The sequence below is a fragment of the Muntiacus reevesi genome, chromosome 1 (genome assembly GCF_963930625.1).
Source record: "Muntiacus reevesi chromosome 1, mMunRee1.1, whole genome shotgun sequence".
Classification (NCBI taxonomy): Eukaryota; Metazoa; Chordata; class Mammalia; order Artiodactyla; family Cervidae; genus Muntiacus; species Muntiacus reevesi.
Genome location: NC_089249.1, coordinates 55,992,152 through 56,006,137, shown reverse-complemented (window position 1 = coordinate 56,006,137; position 13,986 = coordinate 55,992,152). Strand labels below are relative to the sequence as shown.

At 57.8% G+C, this 13,986-nt stretch overlaps 1 protein-coding gene across 5 annotated transcripts in view; it reads right to left on the bottom strand.

Moving 5' to 3' along the window:
- Positions 1-315: 315 nt before the first annotated feature.
- The window catches only part of ZC3H7B (zinc finger CCCH-type containing 7B), a 58,363-nt gene continuing 44,692 nt past the window's right edge, over positions 316-13,986 (bottom strand). For 3 of the 5 annotated variants that reach the window (XM_065944617.1, XM_065944634.1, XM_065944645.1), the window contains 8 exons: positions 12,926-13,107; positions 9,721-9,806; positions 4,745-4,881; positions 4,534-4,639; positions 4,287-4,395; positions 3,924-4,057; positions 3,633-3,796; positions 316-3,303 (listed from right to left, as the gene is read on the bottom strand). In XM_065944617.1, coding sequence (XP_065800689.1) covers positions 3,057-3,303; positions 3,633-3,796; positions 3,924-4,057; positions 4,287-4,395; positions 4,534-4,639; positions 4,745-4,881; positions 9,721-9,806; positions 12,926-13,107 — 1,165 coding nt within the window. In that variant the 3' untranslated portion in view covers positions 316-3,056. The remainder of the gene's footprint in view (positions 3,304-3,632; positions 3,797-3,923; positions 4,058-4,286; positions 4,396-4,533; positions 4,640-4,744; positions 4,882-9,720; positions 9,807-12,925; positions 13,108-13,986) is intronic. The other 2 variants (XM_065944626.1, XM_065944641.1) reach the window with 1 other exon arrangement.

The following is a 13,986-nucleotide window of genomic DNA, read 5'->3' as shown; positions in this document are numbered from 1 at the left end:
GAGCAGACAGGCTGCAGAAGAGCCAGCAAAGGGTGGCCTGTGGGGTCACTTAAACTGAGCATAGTTTGTCCCCGCCAGCGAGGCTCTGTGTGAGCCGGGGTCAGCCGGGCTGCCCTGTTTGCACGAGGACACAGACCTTCTGCCCCTCACCCCTTGGAATGTCTGCCTTGGGTCATGCCCTGTGCCAGCCAGCCGGCCAGCTCCGCCCCACAAGGCCCCCCTGGCACAAGCCTAGGAAGGGAGGAACAGGAGTGACACCTTGGGGACAGAGGTCAAAGTGCATGTGTTTATTTTCTAGAACAAAGGCTAAAAGAAGCAAGTTTCTTTCATTTTATTTTAAGAAGGACAAAAATTGTTATTAAAACATCTACATTATTATCAAGATACTAGACCTTATGAATATTTAATATTAAAGTGTGGTATTCTTAAATTTTTAATACACAGACATTTTTAAAGGACCATTAAGTTGATTACTGCCCACCTGAGAAACGCAGCCTCCCTCCCGGCCCCATCCCTAAGGGACCCTCACATCAGGGGTGCCTGTCCCCGCTTTGCCATATCTGCCATGATATCTAGTCCCTGCCTGCCGGCGGGGGGGGACACAAGCCCGCTCCAACTCTCTGAGCCTCTCGGTCCGGTTCACAAGTGAAATAAACACACTCATCATTCAGAGTGTGTGCCTGTCTCCCACCCCCCACCTCCTGCTCCCTGCCTGCCTCTGGCTCACTTCCAACCCCGTGGGGGAATCCAGCTCTGGCCAGGCCAGGGTGCCCCCAACATCCCAGGGGCCTCTGCATGGATAACAGGTTGGAGAAGAAGAAAAATCTGGATTCTAATCTTATTCCTTCAGGTGGGAGACAGACACCAAGTCCTTTTCTTTCCCTGAGCATGCATGCTCCCTTGTCACTCAGCTGGGGTGGTCTGGAAGCTCTGAGGCAGAGCTGAGCCCAGGCAGGGACCACTTCTGCCCCTGCTGCCCAAATTACCTGCCCCCCTCACCCCGCTCCAGTCCCTCAGTCCTTGCAAAAGGCTTGCTGACCCTGAAAAGCCCTCATTATGCCAGGATGGCTGCGTTTTCTGGCCAAATGCTTTATCTTTAGCCCTCATTCTTTATCATTAGAAGTGATTCCTCGGATACCACACACATATATAATATTATATAGAGCGATATATTTAATACCTGTGTATATATGCATCACGGGGGCGACATATATACACACTAAAAACAAGGCTGGTGACGACAGACTGCAACGGCACGGATCAGGGAAAACAAGAGTCATCAACATTCACGGCCACGGCCCCCACCTCGGGTCTCTCCTCCCCCTCCAGCCGTGCCACCAGCACCCAGACTCCGCAGTGCTGGCCTGCCAGGGGGAGGGGTGGGGAGAGGAAAGATGCATGCCACAATTATCAGGAAGAGGTCGGGCATCGGCGGCGAGAACGGGGTTCTCCGCGGCCCAGGGTGCCCGTCATCATATCGTCGCACACTCGAAATTCTTGTTTGAGGGGAAATAAAGGGTATTCCGTTCTCTCTGTCTCACCCCCCACCCCCCACCACTGACTCCAGCCTTGGTCCTCGGCTCCTTCCGGGGGACCCCACCTCTTGTGCCAATGGTGTGGGGCGTTCTGGAATGTCTAGGGAACCGGGGGAGGCTGGGTCTACCCACAGAGGGGGTGGGATGGAGAGGAGGGGGTGCACGCAGACACATCAGACAGGAGGGATGGGAGAGGACTTGGTGGGGTGGGGGGCAGGTGGGAGTTGGGGGTCAGCTGGGGTCCCAGGCAGCTGGCAGGGGCAGGATCAGGGAGCGGCTGGGATGGACGGTCCTAACTGTATGTCTGGGTCAAGGGGAGAAGGTGGAAGGACTCTGCTGAGTCCCTAAGAAAGAGGGGCTGTGTCCGATCCTGCAGCAGCCCATGGTGCCCATGGTCAAGTCTTCCTTCTCCCCACATCCCATGACTTCCCACCCTCCTCGTCCTTTCCCCCCAGGACCTTCTGCAGAACCTGAGCCCACGTGCGCCCTGCCAGGTACCGCCTCTCTGGAGCAGGCCATAGGGAAGTGACCTTCACTGCTACAGTCCTTCCGACCATCCTCAGAGGGAACTGTCCCTCTACAGGGCGTGGACATGACCCACCCCTGGGTGGGGCTGCCTGGGATCCCAGCTGCTGATTCAGAGACTCACATCCCTGCCGAGAGCCTGGAGGCTCCAGCTGGTAACGGGCCCTGAGTCTTGTGACCACATGTGCTTCCCAGCTGTGCCATGCCGTGTGCTGGGGATGCTGGGCAGATCACTCCCCTCTCTGAGGCCTCAGTTTTTCTATCTGCAAAATGGGGGTTGAGGATGTGTTATCTCTGAAGGCTCCGATGATCTACAAACTACATTCGGTGGCCCACAGAGAAGTAGGGCTGAGAGGATGGCCTGAGCAGAGAGCCAGGCTCCCCAGTCAGGCTGCAGAGACCATGAAGTCCAGCAGCTCCCATTCTTCCAACCAGAGGGGAAACTGAGGCCCCAGAGGGTTAAGTGACCTGTGCAGTGTCTCCAGTCCTGTCCTGGGGCTGGGTTTTAAAGCTAGTTGGGGGCCTCCTGCCCTTGTTGTGTCCTGATCTGCCCCCAGGGCGGGGAGGGTGGGGTGGGAGTGGGGCAGGGAGAAGGACCCTCCTGCTGCAGATTCAAGTGGGGGACCCCAGGCTCCCCAGCCCTGAGCATTGGGCCCCCTTGAGGAGCAGACAGAAGTTAAAGCTGTAGACTGAAGCTGGAGGGGTCAGCCAGACCCCTCCCTCCACAACCAGGAGAGCTGGGGTCGGGGAAGGGAGGCACTGCCCAGGGAGAACCCTGGGACCGAGGGGGAGGGGGGCGGGCTGCAGCTCGTGCACCTGGGTATGCACTGGGGCAGTGGTGGGGGTGGGGGCAGGGAGGATGGATGGGGCCCCAGGGTGGGGGGCTGCCCAATGCCCCCCACCCCCAGCCCTGGCTGGCCCCAGTCCTCCTAACGGGCGCTCTGTTCCCACCCCTGGCCCCTGATCCTAGGACTTCACCCATGGTTGAGAGCTGGCCTAGTCCCCGGTGCCGGCGGCAGTGGCGGGGGCCTCCGGGGCGGCACCAGGGGTGTTCCCGTCCTCCTGCAGCAGGAAGTTGTATTTGCCAAAGTCGTCGTCCCGAGGGCACAGGAGCATGTCTTTGCGGGCCTTGGCCAGCTTCTGCTTCAGCACCTCACGCCGGTCCAGCCACTCGTTGAGCTCCTCCTGCCCGTGAGCGCAGCGGCACTTGTCCCCGTCTGGGCAGGCCTTGCCCTTCTGGAGCCTGCGGGCAGCAGGAGGCTCACTGCCCAAGCCCCGTGCCCTGGTCTCCACAGGCTGCCCAGCCTGGGGCTGGAAGTCCCCATTCCCCCGCCGCCCAGCAGGGTCAGCCCCAGGACAGTGGGCCTGGCCAAGCCTTCCTGAGGATCTCACACCGGGAGGAGCGGTCCCTGCCTCCAATGCCGCTGTGGTCCTCACGCCAGGAGCGGCTGTTTCTGGACATGCCACCCCCATCTGCCACCTCCCGGCCAAGCAGAATCAGAGCCGGCCACCCCACAGCCTGCCGGGTCCTGCCACCCCCGCTCCCTGGCCCAGCCCTTCCCTGGGGGGCACCTGTCGCAGAGCCGGAACTCGCCCATGGGGAAGCGGTAGGCCCAGCCGCTGGCGTCACTGTCGGACGTGAACACCTTTTCCTTATGCTTCTCGGACTGGATGTGCTGTTGCCACTGCTTCTTGCTGTTGCTGTTCTTGCCGCAGAGCCAGCAGTGGTACCCCATCTGGCAACACGGCCACCGTGGGTGCCCACTCCCTGCCCGTCTGCCCAGACCGCTTCCCCAGGGCGACTGAAGCCCTCCCCTTGGCCCTGCCAGGTCAGGCTGGGACCAGCCTGCAGGCGGGAGTTACCATGATGTCAGCATAGTCCGTGGGCATCTGTATCTGCTTCTCCCCTTCCCGTGAACCGACGGGCGTCCCTTCCCCTGGCTTCCCAGGGTTGTGTTTCTTCAGCCACATGTCATAGGTCTGCTGCATGTCCAGGACTGGTGGGCAATAGGGGACGGAGGGCCTGGTGAGCACGGATCCTGCCTCCACTCCGTCCCACGACCCCCGCAGGACCCCAGCTGTGGGGCTGACTGGTCCACTGGAGACCCAGAGAGGGCATGGCCCGGGGCAGGGTCCTGGCAGCAAAGTGAGGTTCAGTGGGTGCCCTGGGGCCTGCTGAGTGGGGGTGTCAGGGTCAGCCCCGCCGCCCCCACCCCGCGCACTCACTCTTGTTCTCCTTCATGAATGTCCACATGTCCCTCTCCTCTGGGCTGTGTGCGAAGGAGCAGTTCCCCACGTACTGGCACTTGCGGCCATTCTGTGCGTGGATGCAGAGCTGTAGGGGGGCGTGGGGAGAGTCTGCTGAGTCCTGCTGGATGGTGTCGTGGTCCCAGCCAGTGGGCAAGCCCTCCTGGGCCCCATGGCCCTGCATCCGAAGCCCCGATGCCACCCTGTACCCCGCCCTGGCACTCACATCGTATTGCTGTGGGAAGTTGCGAATGGATGGCAGCGGCCGCACCGACACCCACTTCCTCTTGGCCTTGGACATCACCAGGAGGACCCGCCGCTCCTTGGTCCAGCTGCAGGACACAGCGGGCTATGTGACCTCCACGGAGAGCCCGGCTTTCTCACCCGTGGTGCTGGCCCCCCGCACCGCCCATGCCCCTGCCTGGCGCCCAGCTCACCAGTGCCGCGCCTTGGCGCTGCAGTACTTGAGGTCCTTGTCGGGCTCCACCACCTGCCCGTTCCTCCAGCACTGGCCACACACAAACTTCATCTGCAGGTCAAAGGTGCTAGGCCCATGGGTCCGTGGGGCACCCTGCTGGCAAGAGGGGCTGGTGAAGCCACAGGACCAGGCTGAGGCCCTGGGGTCTGACACATAGGCTGCGTGGTGGAGCCTTGGAGTCAGCAGGTCCATTCCCACTTACTGGTGGGAAGTGAAAGAGGAATGAAAAAGCTGGCTTAAAACTCAACATTCAAAAAACTAAGATCACGGCATCCAGTCCCATCACTTCATGGCAAATAGATGGGGAAACGATGGAAACAGTGACAGACTTTAGTTTTGGGGGCTCCAAAATCACTGCAGATGATGAGTGCAGTTATGAAATTAAAAGACACTTGCTTCTTGGAAGAAAAGCTGTGACCAACCTAGACAGCATATTAAAAAGCAGAGACATTACTTTGCCGACAAAGGTCCATCTATTCAAAGTTATGGTTTTTCCAGTAGTCATCTATGGATGTGAGAGTTGGACCTTAAGGAAAGCTGAGTGCTGAAGAATTGATGCTTTTGAACTGGGGTGTTGGAGAAGACTCTTGAGAGTCCCTTGGACTGCAAGGAGATCAAACCAATCAATCCTAAAGGAAATCAGTCCTGAATATTCATTGGAAGGACTGATGCTGGAACTGAAGCTCCAATACTTTGGCCACCTGATACGAAGAACTGACTCATTGGAAAAGACCCTGATGCTGGGAAAGATTGAAGGCAGGAGGAGAAGGGGACGACAGGATGAGATGGCTGGATGGTATCACTGACAGGATGGACGTGAGTTTGAGCAAACTCTGGGAGTTGGTGATGGACAGGGAGGCCTGGCGTGCTGCAGTCCATGGGGTCGCCAAGAGTCAGACATGACTGAGTGACTGGACTGAACTGACCCCCTAACTCCAGCTCCACGGCCTCTCAGCCTGGGGGCCAGGCCTGGGACAGGGCTCTGGTCTCCCGAAGGAGTGCTTGTCGCCTTATCTGGCTAGTCCCCACGGGCCTGCTCTATGGAGCTGCTGGCATGTCCCTGGGCATGGCTTGCGACCTCTTAGCTTCCTACTTTTGCACATGCCTGGAATGCCCCTCTCTATCAGGCTTGTTCTGGAAACTTTTGAAATCCAGCTTAAACACCACCTCCTTCAGGAAGCCTTCCCTGAAGTTCTCCTAGGTGGCAGCTGGCCATCCTAGGGGCTGCCATAGTACCTGAACCACCTCATGTTGACTGCCTCATCTAGTTACGAGGGCCAGGCCTGGTGGAGAGCAGGGCCTAGAGGGTGGGGCTGGAGGAGGCTGCCAGCCTGTCTGTGGGACAGACTTCTGAGCTACCCTGGACTCTTTTTTTTTTAAATATTTATTTTTATTTGTTTGTGTCAGGTCTCAGTTGCGGCATGCAGGGCCATCAATCTTTGTTATGGCCTGCGAGATCTTTTAGTTACAGCATATGGGATCAAGTTCCCCAACCAGGGATTGAACCCAGGACCCCCTGAATTTGGAGCATGGAGTCTTAGCCACTGGAGCACTGGGAAGTCCCAGCCCTGGACTCTCTGAAGCCCCACCATGTTCCTTCCCATTCCCTGTCTCAGCCTTTCCTTTGCAGGCAGAAGGGCCTGCTCTTCTGCATTCCTGCCTGGGGCAGGGTCGGAGGGCGGGCAAGAGGTGGAAGGTGTGCTCACCAGCTTTGTCTCCTACCACCTGCAACACCTCGCCCAGCTGTGCTGGCCACCCTGCCTGCCCTCCTGTCAGCTAGACCTCCCCACGCTCCCTGGGGCCTCAGATGTGGGGTCACCCCTCCAGGCAGCCCTCTTCTCCTCTCCTGCCACGGGAGGACCCTCTGTCCCTGGCACTGCCTAGACCAGAGCCTCCCCTAAGCAGGAGGGGGCTCTCACTTTGTTGGATTTTTTTTTTCTTTTGGTCATGCCACCCAGTATTTGGGAGCCTAGTTCTCTGACCAGGGATTGAACCCATGTCTCCTATGTCAGAAGTGCAGAGTCTTAAGTGCCAGGTTGCCAAGAAAGTCCCTCCTGGGTGTTGACTGACCCGCTTGCTGGGAGACATGCTGCCTGGCCCAGCCCCAGGATAACACACATCCCAACAGCAAGGTAAAATCCTGCTTTTGTAACCTGGCTAAAGCTATGTGGCAAGCCCCTCTATCCCCACCCTCTAGGCCCTGCTCTCCATCAGGCCTGGCCCTCATAACTAGATGAGTCAGTCAACACGAGGTGGTTCAGATCCCACGGCCTGGCTATAGCTGGCAGGTTTACATGTCACCGGTGATTTCGAGACGTCCTACTGATTCCTCACAGAAGTGTGAGAGGGCCATCTCACAGGTGAGGTAAGTGGAGTCCAGGGGGTCCCGTGGCTTAGCCACTGCTCTAAGGAACAGCCACGCTGGCCCAGGGAGCTTCCTTTTGAGAACTGCAGACTCAGCAGCTTCTTGCAGCAGACCTGGGGGTAGGGGTCATTCCCACTGGACTGAGCGGAAGCAGAGGCTCAGAGCAGTCACTAACCCTGCCGGGGGTAAGTGGCCTGAAGACAGAGATCTGGTGTGAGGCAGGTGCCCCTGCTGCCCTGTACAGTGGCACAGCTGCACCGGAGGCACCAGGCCCGAGCAGCTTCTACCCTGGCATCCTGTCCTTGACCTCAAGCTGCCATCGGCCCCACCCGCTGATGACAAGCGAGACATCTCATGCCCGGGCCACAGCCAGGCCTGGCACAGAAGGCCTGTTCCTGAGCCAGGCCCGAGAGTGGCATCTCGGGTGGGCAGGATGCAGGGGGGTCAGGGGAACGGCAGTGGTGCAGACTCAGTGTTCTCTCTCTAGCAGATGACGCTGCAGGTCCAGCCTGAGTCCTGCACTGCTTCCCAGCCGGGCTCCTGCCCAGGAGCAAAAACAAACTGCGTGGCGGGTGGGGAAGAGGACCAAATGAGAGAGAGGTGGAGGACAGACAACTAGAAAGAGCAGAGAGAAAGAAAAAGGACCAGGAAAGAGCGGGTAGGCCAGAAGAGCGAAGGCCGAGAGGGTCAGCCAGCCTGGCCCAGGCAAACCCCACTGGCCAGCCTGCCCTGCTCCTGGCTCCCAGCCACACCCAGGCCGGCCTTAAGAGGGGCCTGGGGCCCAGGGTCCTCCCTAGGTGACCAGTGGGTGGGCCAGAAATGGTGACGGAGTCATCCCCCACGTGACTGCCTCCTGGGCCCTGGGACCACCCCTCTCCCCCCTCTATCAGATAGAGTTACAATGACCCCTGCCTCTTGGGGAGGGTGTGAGCTTCAGGGGTGATGGGGTCCCCACAGGGAGCAGGTACATGGTCAGCTCCTGTGAGCCTCACACTGGCCCTGGAGATGGCAGGCAGGGTTCCGATCCGCAGTTTATGAATGAGGGCCCCTCAGGCTGACGGGGATGGAGCGGCTGGGGAGGGAGCAGAGCGGACTCTAGACAAGCCGTCAGTGAACCGGAGACCACCTCTGCTCCTCCTCTGCTGCGTGTGCCCCGGGCAAGTCTCTAGCGTGTCCTGAGCCTCAGTTTCCCCTCCCGAAAACACCACCATGCCCCAGCTCATGGCGGGGGACCCGGGTGAGGATCCAGAGGAATAGGAAATGACATGAGCAGTGGGGGGAAAGGCTGAAGGACACCAGGACGTTTACATGGTCTCAGAGGACTTCCAGGAAGACAGTCATTCATTACAAAGGAGGAGAGATTAACTTCACAACAGAGAAAGCTTTCCAGTGGAGGCACCTTTAATCAAGTTATCGAGGAAGGGACAAATGGATGTGACATGTCTTCAATCAGACAATCCCAAACAGATGGGCCTTTTACAAAGTGTCTGGCTCTTCAAAAACGTCAATGTCAGGACTTCCTTGGTGGTGCAGTGGCTAAAGACCCTGTGCTCCCAATGCAGGGGACCTGGATCCCTAGTCAGGGAACTAGCTCCTATAACTAAAGCCATAACTAAACCCCCAGGTGCCATAACTAAAACCTGGCATAGCCAAATAAATAAAGAATAAATATTTTTTAAAAAGTCAATGTCATGAAAGACAAAGACTGAAGAACTGCTCTAGATTAAAGGCAATTAAAGACATACACACACACAGAAAGACAATGCAGAAATACAATGTGTTGCTGGCATCTGGGGAGGAGTCACAAAAATCTGAATAATAGTACATCACTGGAGGAGGAAACAGCAACCCACTCCAGTGTTCTTGCCTGGAGAATCCCATGGACAGAGGATCCTGGCGGGCTACAGTCCACGGGGTCACAAAGAGTCGGACATGACTGAGCAACTAAGCACACGTGTATGGTACAGCACAATCCGGGTAATCACCCCAATGTGAATGTGTTGATGTTGGTGACTGTACTGTGGTCATTATGGAAGACAGTGTCCTTATTTTTATACTGAAGTCTTTTGGGGTAACGGGGCATCATGTCTACAACTTACTCTCTAATGGTTCAGAAAAGTGTGTGTTTCTGTAAATAAATGCGTATGTGTGTATGTACACACACACACAGCACAAAGTGAGGGTGGACAGCTGTAAAATGTTAACACCTGGGGAATCTGAAAAAAGCTATACACAAATTCTTTGTGCTCTTCTTACAATTTTCTGTTAAATAAATGACGACTAGGTAAAGAGATGGGGGCTTCCCTGTTGGCTCAGATGGTAAAGAATCTGCCTGCAATGTGGGAGACCTGGGTTTGATCCCTGGGTCAGGAAGATCCCCCGGAGAAGGGAATGGCAACCCACTCCAGTATTCTTGCCTGGAGAATCCCATGGACAGGGAAGCCTGGCAGGCTCCAGTCCATGAGACTGCAGAGAGTCAGACTCTCCATTAAGTAAACCAAAGGGATGGGGAATGGGGGCTGCCCCTCGTGGGGGCTGACCGCACCCCGTATGCCAGCCCAGGGTCTTACCAAGCTGCTGCTGGCCTTCCCTGTGTGAGCCTCCATCTGCTGCCAGTATTTCTTGGATTCCTGGACGATGTCTTCGTGGGTCATGCCTGGGGAGGGGGGTGGGACAGACATGGCATCCCTGGAGCTCAGTGGGGAGAAAGGTGGGGGATCCAAGAGGAGTTGATGCCGCCCTAGGCCCAGGGAGGAGCCCCACTTCCCAGTTAGGCTGGGGAAAGACGAGGGGAGCAGGGACAGCCTGCACGCTCTCTAGGCCCGTTAGTTCATCTGCAGCTGGAGATGGAGGCCTGATTCCAGGCATTGTTCCAGGACCCACAGAGAACAAGATGCAGGAGCAAGATGTGGGCTCTGCAGGATGACGGAGGCCTCCCTGTCCCCATGCCAGTGTCCCTGTCCCTCCCCTGTCCCCTGCCTCCCTGGTGGGGGGGGGGGCCTCAAGTCTGACCCCTGCTCGGTGGCCTCTAGCCCGCAGGTTCTTAGGGCTTCATATCTGGCCCAGCCTGGCTGCCCAGTCACCAAGGGGCCAGGACTTCACTGCCAGTTGGCAAAGGGCAGATACCCAAGCCTGGTGGCCCAGACCCTCCCAATCTGACTGTGGACACAGCGCACCTCTGAGGGGCAGCTCACATCCTCTTCCACGAGGCCAGCCCTCCTCCCAACCCCGCTCCAGTCTTCTAGTTCCTTCTGCAGACCCACTTTATTTGCAGTCTGGCCCTGTGGATACTGCTTCCCCACGGCGGCTTGCCAGTAGGGGCTTACTCGGCCAGGCATCTGCTTGGCACCCACCTTCTCGCTGCTGGATGAATCTCCAGCCCAGAGCTCTCCTGGGACCTTTCAGACCCCCATATCTGGCTGCCTGCTCGACCTTTCCACCTGAAGTCCAACAGGCAGCTCAGACTGCCCCACATCCCAAATGAGCCTAGATGTGATCCCCTGACCTGCTCCTCCCCGTCTCGGCACTCGGCGTCCCCCTGGGGTCAACCTGATGGCCTTCTTTGTCTCCTACATCATGTCTGGTTCATCAGCTCCCGCTGGCTCCACCATCAAAATACCCAGAATCTGATCACTTCTACCACCTCTGCCGCTGCCACCTGGGTCTGAGCCACACCCCCGGGCCCCCTTCCATCTGCCCTTGGCTCCTCTGTTCTCCATCCAGTAGCTAGAGCGAAGTCTTAAAAACACTGATCAGGTCATACAACTCTACCCGCTCAACCCCTGACCCCCGACCCCTGCACATTATATTTAGAACAATCACAGGTGGCGCTAGTGGTAAAGAACCCACCTGCCAATGCAGGAAACATAAGAGACCGATGTTTAATCCCTGTTGGGAAGAGCCCCAAGAGGAAGGCATAACAACCCACTCCAGTATTCATGCCTGGAAGAACCCCACGGACAGAGGAGCCCGGCGGGTTACAGTCCATAGAGTCGCAGTCAGACATGACTAAAGCGACTTAGCATGCACACATGTACACAACTATTTCTATCTCTATTTATGATCTCTAAAGACTTTTTCACCTCTTAGGCCTCGTTTCTGACACTGCCCCACCCCCAGCACGAAGCTGCTCTGCCCTCAGACGTCCTTCCTTCTGTACCAAGCTTGGTCCTACTTCAGGGCTGCCAGCCTTGCTGTTCCCTCTGCCTGGAATGCTCTCTCTGCCCTTCCTTGCTCAAATGCCACCTACTCTGAGAAGCCCTCCCAGACTTCCTAATCCCAAATGCCCCATCCCGAGTCCTTCTCCGTCCTCCTGCTCTGCTTTTTCTCATGTTACTGATGTACATCTGAAACTCTATCACCCTATTCCATCAACTCTCAGAAAACAAGGCTTGTTAGATGCACCATTATTTTATGTTCCACACACACAACAAAAATGTTGTTAAGTGAACGATGACAGGCAGCAGGGGACAGTATGCCTCCTGGAGCAGAAGGATGGAGGGTCCCTTACCTCCCCGTTCGACTGTCTCCCTTGCTTTCATGTACATCCCAGGGCCCTGAGGCTGGGGCCCTCCACATGCTCACTCAGGACCCTGATGGAGTAGGTGCTCAAGGAATCCCATCAGGTGAGCCAGCGAGCAAGTGAATGGCTTTTAACCTCATGGCTGAGGCGGAGCTGACATCACCGCCTCACAGAGGAGCAGTGGGGCTCGGTGAGGGGCCGCTGGTGACCAGACCACCTGGGTGGCCCATGGAGCTCTGCCTCCTGGCTGCTGTGCACTGACTCCCTTGCAGTGCCACGCAGGGATAAACCCAGGGTCTTCTGGGCCTGGAAGCCCCCTAATGCAGAGCCTTGGAGTCCTGGGATGTCCAGGAAGTACTGGTTTCTCTGCAGCCCCCCACCACAACATCACTGCCCTCCTCTGAACCCTGCAGTCCTCTCCTTCACCTGAGCCCCCAACTGAGCCCTCACCTGAATCCTCACCTGAATCCTCACCTGAGCCCCCACCTGAGCCCTCACCTGAGCCCTCACCTGAGCCCTCACCTGAATCCTCACCTGAGCCCCCACCTGAGCCCTCACCTGAGCCCCCACCTGAGCCCCCACCTGAATCCTCACCTGAGCCCCCACCTGAATCCTCACCTGATCCCCCACCTGAGCCCTCACCTGAATCCTCACCTGAGCCCCCACCTGAGCCCCTACCTGAGCCCCCACCTGAGCCCCCACCTGAATCCTCACCTGAGCCCCCACCTGAATCCTCACGTGAGCCCCCACCTGAGCCCCCACCTGATTCCTCACCTGAGCCCCCATCTGAGCCCCCACCTGAATCCTCACCTGAGCCCTCATCTGAGGCCCCACCTGATCCCCCAGTTGAATCCTCACCTGAGCCCTCACCTGAACCCCCATCTGAGCCTCACCTGAGCCCCCACCTGAGCCCTCACCTGAATCCTCACCTGATCCCCCGCCTGACTCCTCACCTGAGCCCTCACCTGAATCCTCACCTGAGCCCCCGCCTGAATCCTTACCTGAGCCCTCACCTGAATCCTCACCTGATCCCCCGCCTGAATCCTCAACTGAGCCCCCACCTGAGCCCTCACCTGAATCCTCACCTGATCCCCCGCCTGAATCCTCACCTGAGCCCTCACCTGAATCCTCACCTGAGCCCCCACCTGAGCCCCCGCCTGAATCCTCACCTGAGCCCCCACCTGAGCCCTCACCTGAATCCTCACCTGAGTCCTCACCTGAGCCCCCACCTGAGCCCCCACCTGAGCCCTCACCTGAGTACTGCTGCAGGAGCCAGACCTTGAGCTCAATGAAGCTGTGGGCGAAGTGGCAGCTGTCCTCGCGCAGGCAGCCGTATCGCACCTCGTGGCGGCACACGTCGAACTGGAAGTGCTCCTGGAACTGGCGAACCTTGGAGTACTTGAGGGAGGTGGAGCGGACGATGTGCACCAGGCACCTGGCGGGCGGGGTGGGGGGGCATGATGCAGTCTGCAGCCCCCCATCCCTGGTCGAGGCCCCCTCCCTGGTATCCGTGCTGGACACCTGATGAGGGTCTCCTACCCGGGCGCCTCCCCCTATTCACCACTGGCAGGGGAGGGAAGGGGCGGGGGTCCTATGCTTGGGCAGGTCTGCTGCGAACCCCAGCGGTGTGCCCCTCTCCCAGTCTCACCCTGGAGACGGCTTAGGACAGAGCTGCCCCAGACGCCCAGAAAGGGCATCTCCCTGGGGTTCCCCAGCTTGATGCCCCAGAGCTGGTTCTGCACCCAGAGGGATGACGCCTGAGCATCTCCTCTGGGCTGGGAATTTTAACTACCTTCCCAGTAACCCTGGGAGATGGGGATCAACATCCGCTTTATAGATGAGGACATCAAGGGTCAGAGAGACCAGAGGATATAAAACAGACCAGTGTCCAAGCTGGGGTTTGGACCCAACTCTGATTCCATCAACCCAGACTGGGGCACAGCCAAGAGGAATCAGAGGGAGCATAGGTGGGTGCTGGACCCCACCAGCCTCTCTCACTCACTGTCCGATGCCTGTGTCAGGACGGTGGAGGGCGCTGGATGGGAGTCAGGGATGTGGCCCTCACCTGCTGTCTGAGTAAGCAGCTTCGGAGCCTCAGCTTTGTCAACTATGTATCAGACACACTCACTCCTCCACACAGGAGGACTTTAATGACTGCAGAGATCATTAAAATATGTAAGAAAATGCTTGGACTATAGTAGATGCTCAGTACATGTGATTCTGTCCTTTCCAGGTGTATGCTGGATCTGAGTCTCAAATCCTGCCCCTTGCCTTGACACCCTAGGCCCACCCTATGGCCACAACTGCTCCCTAG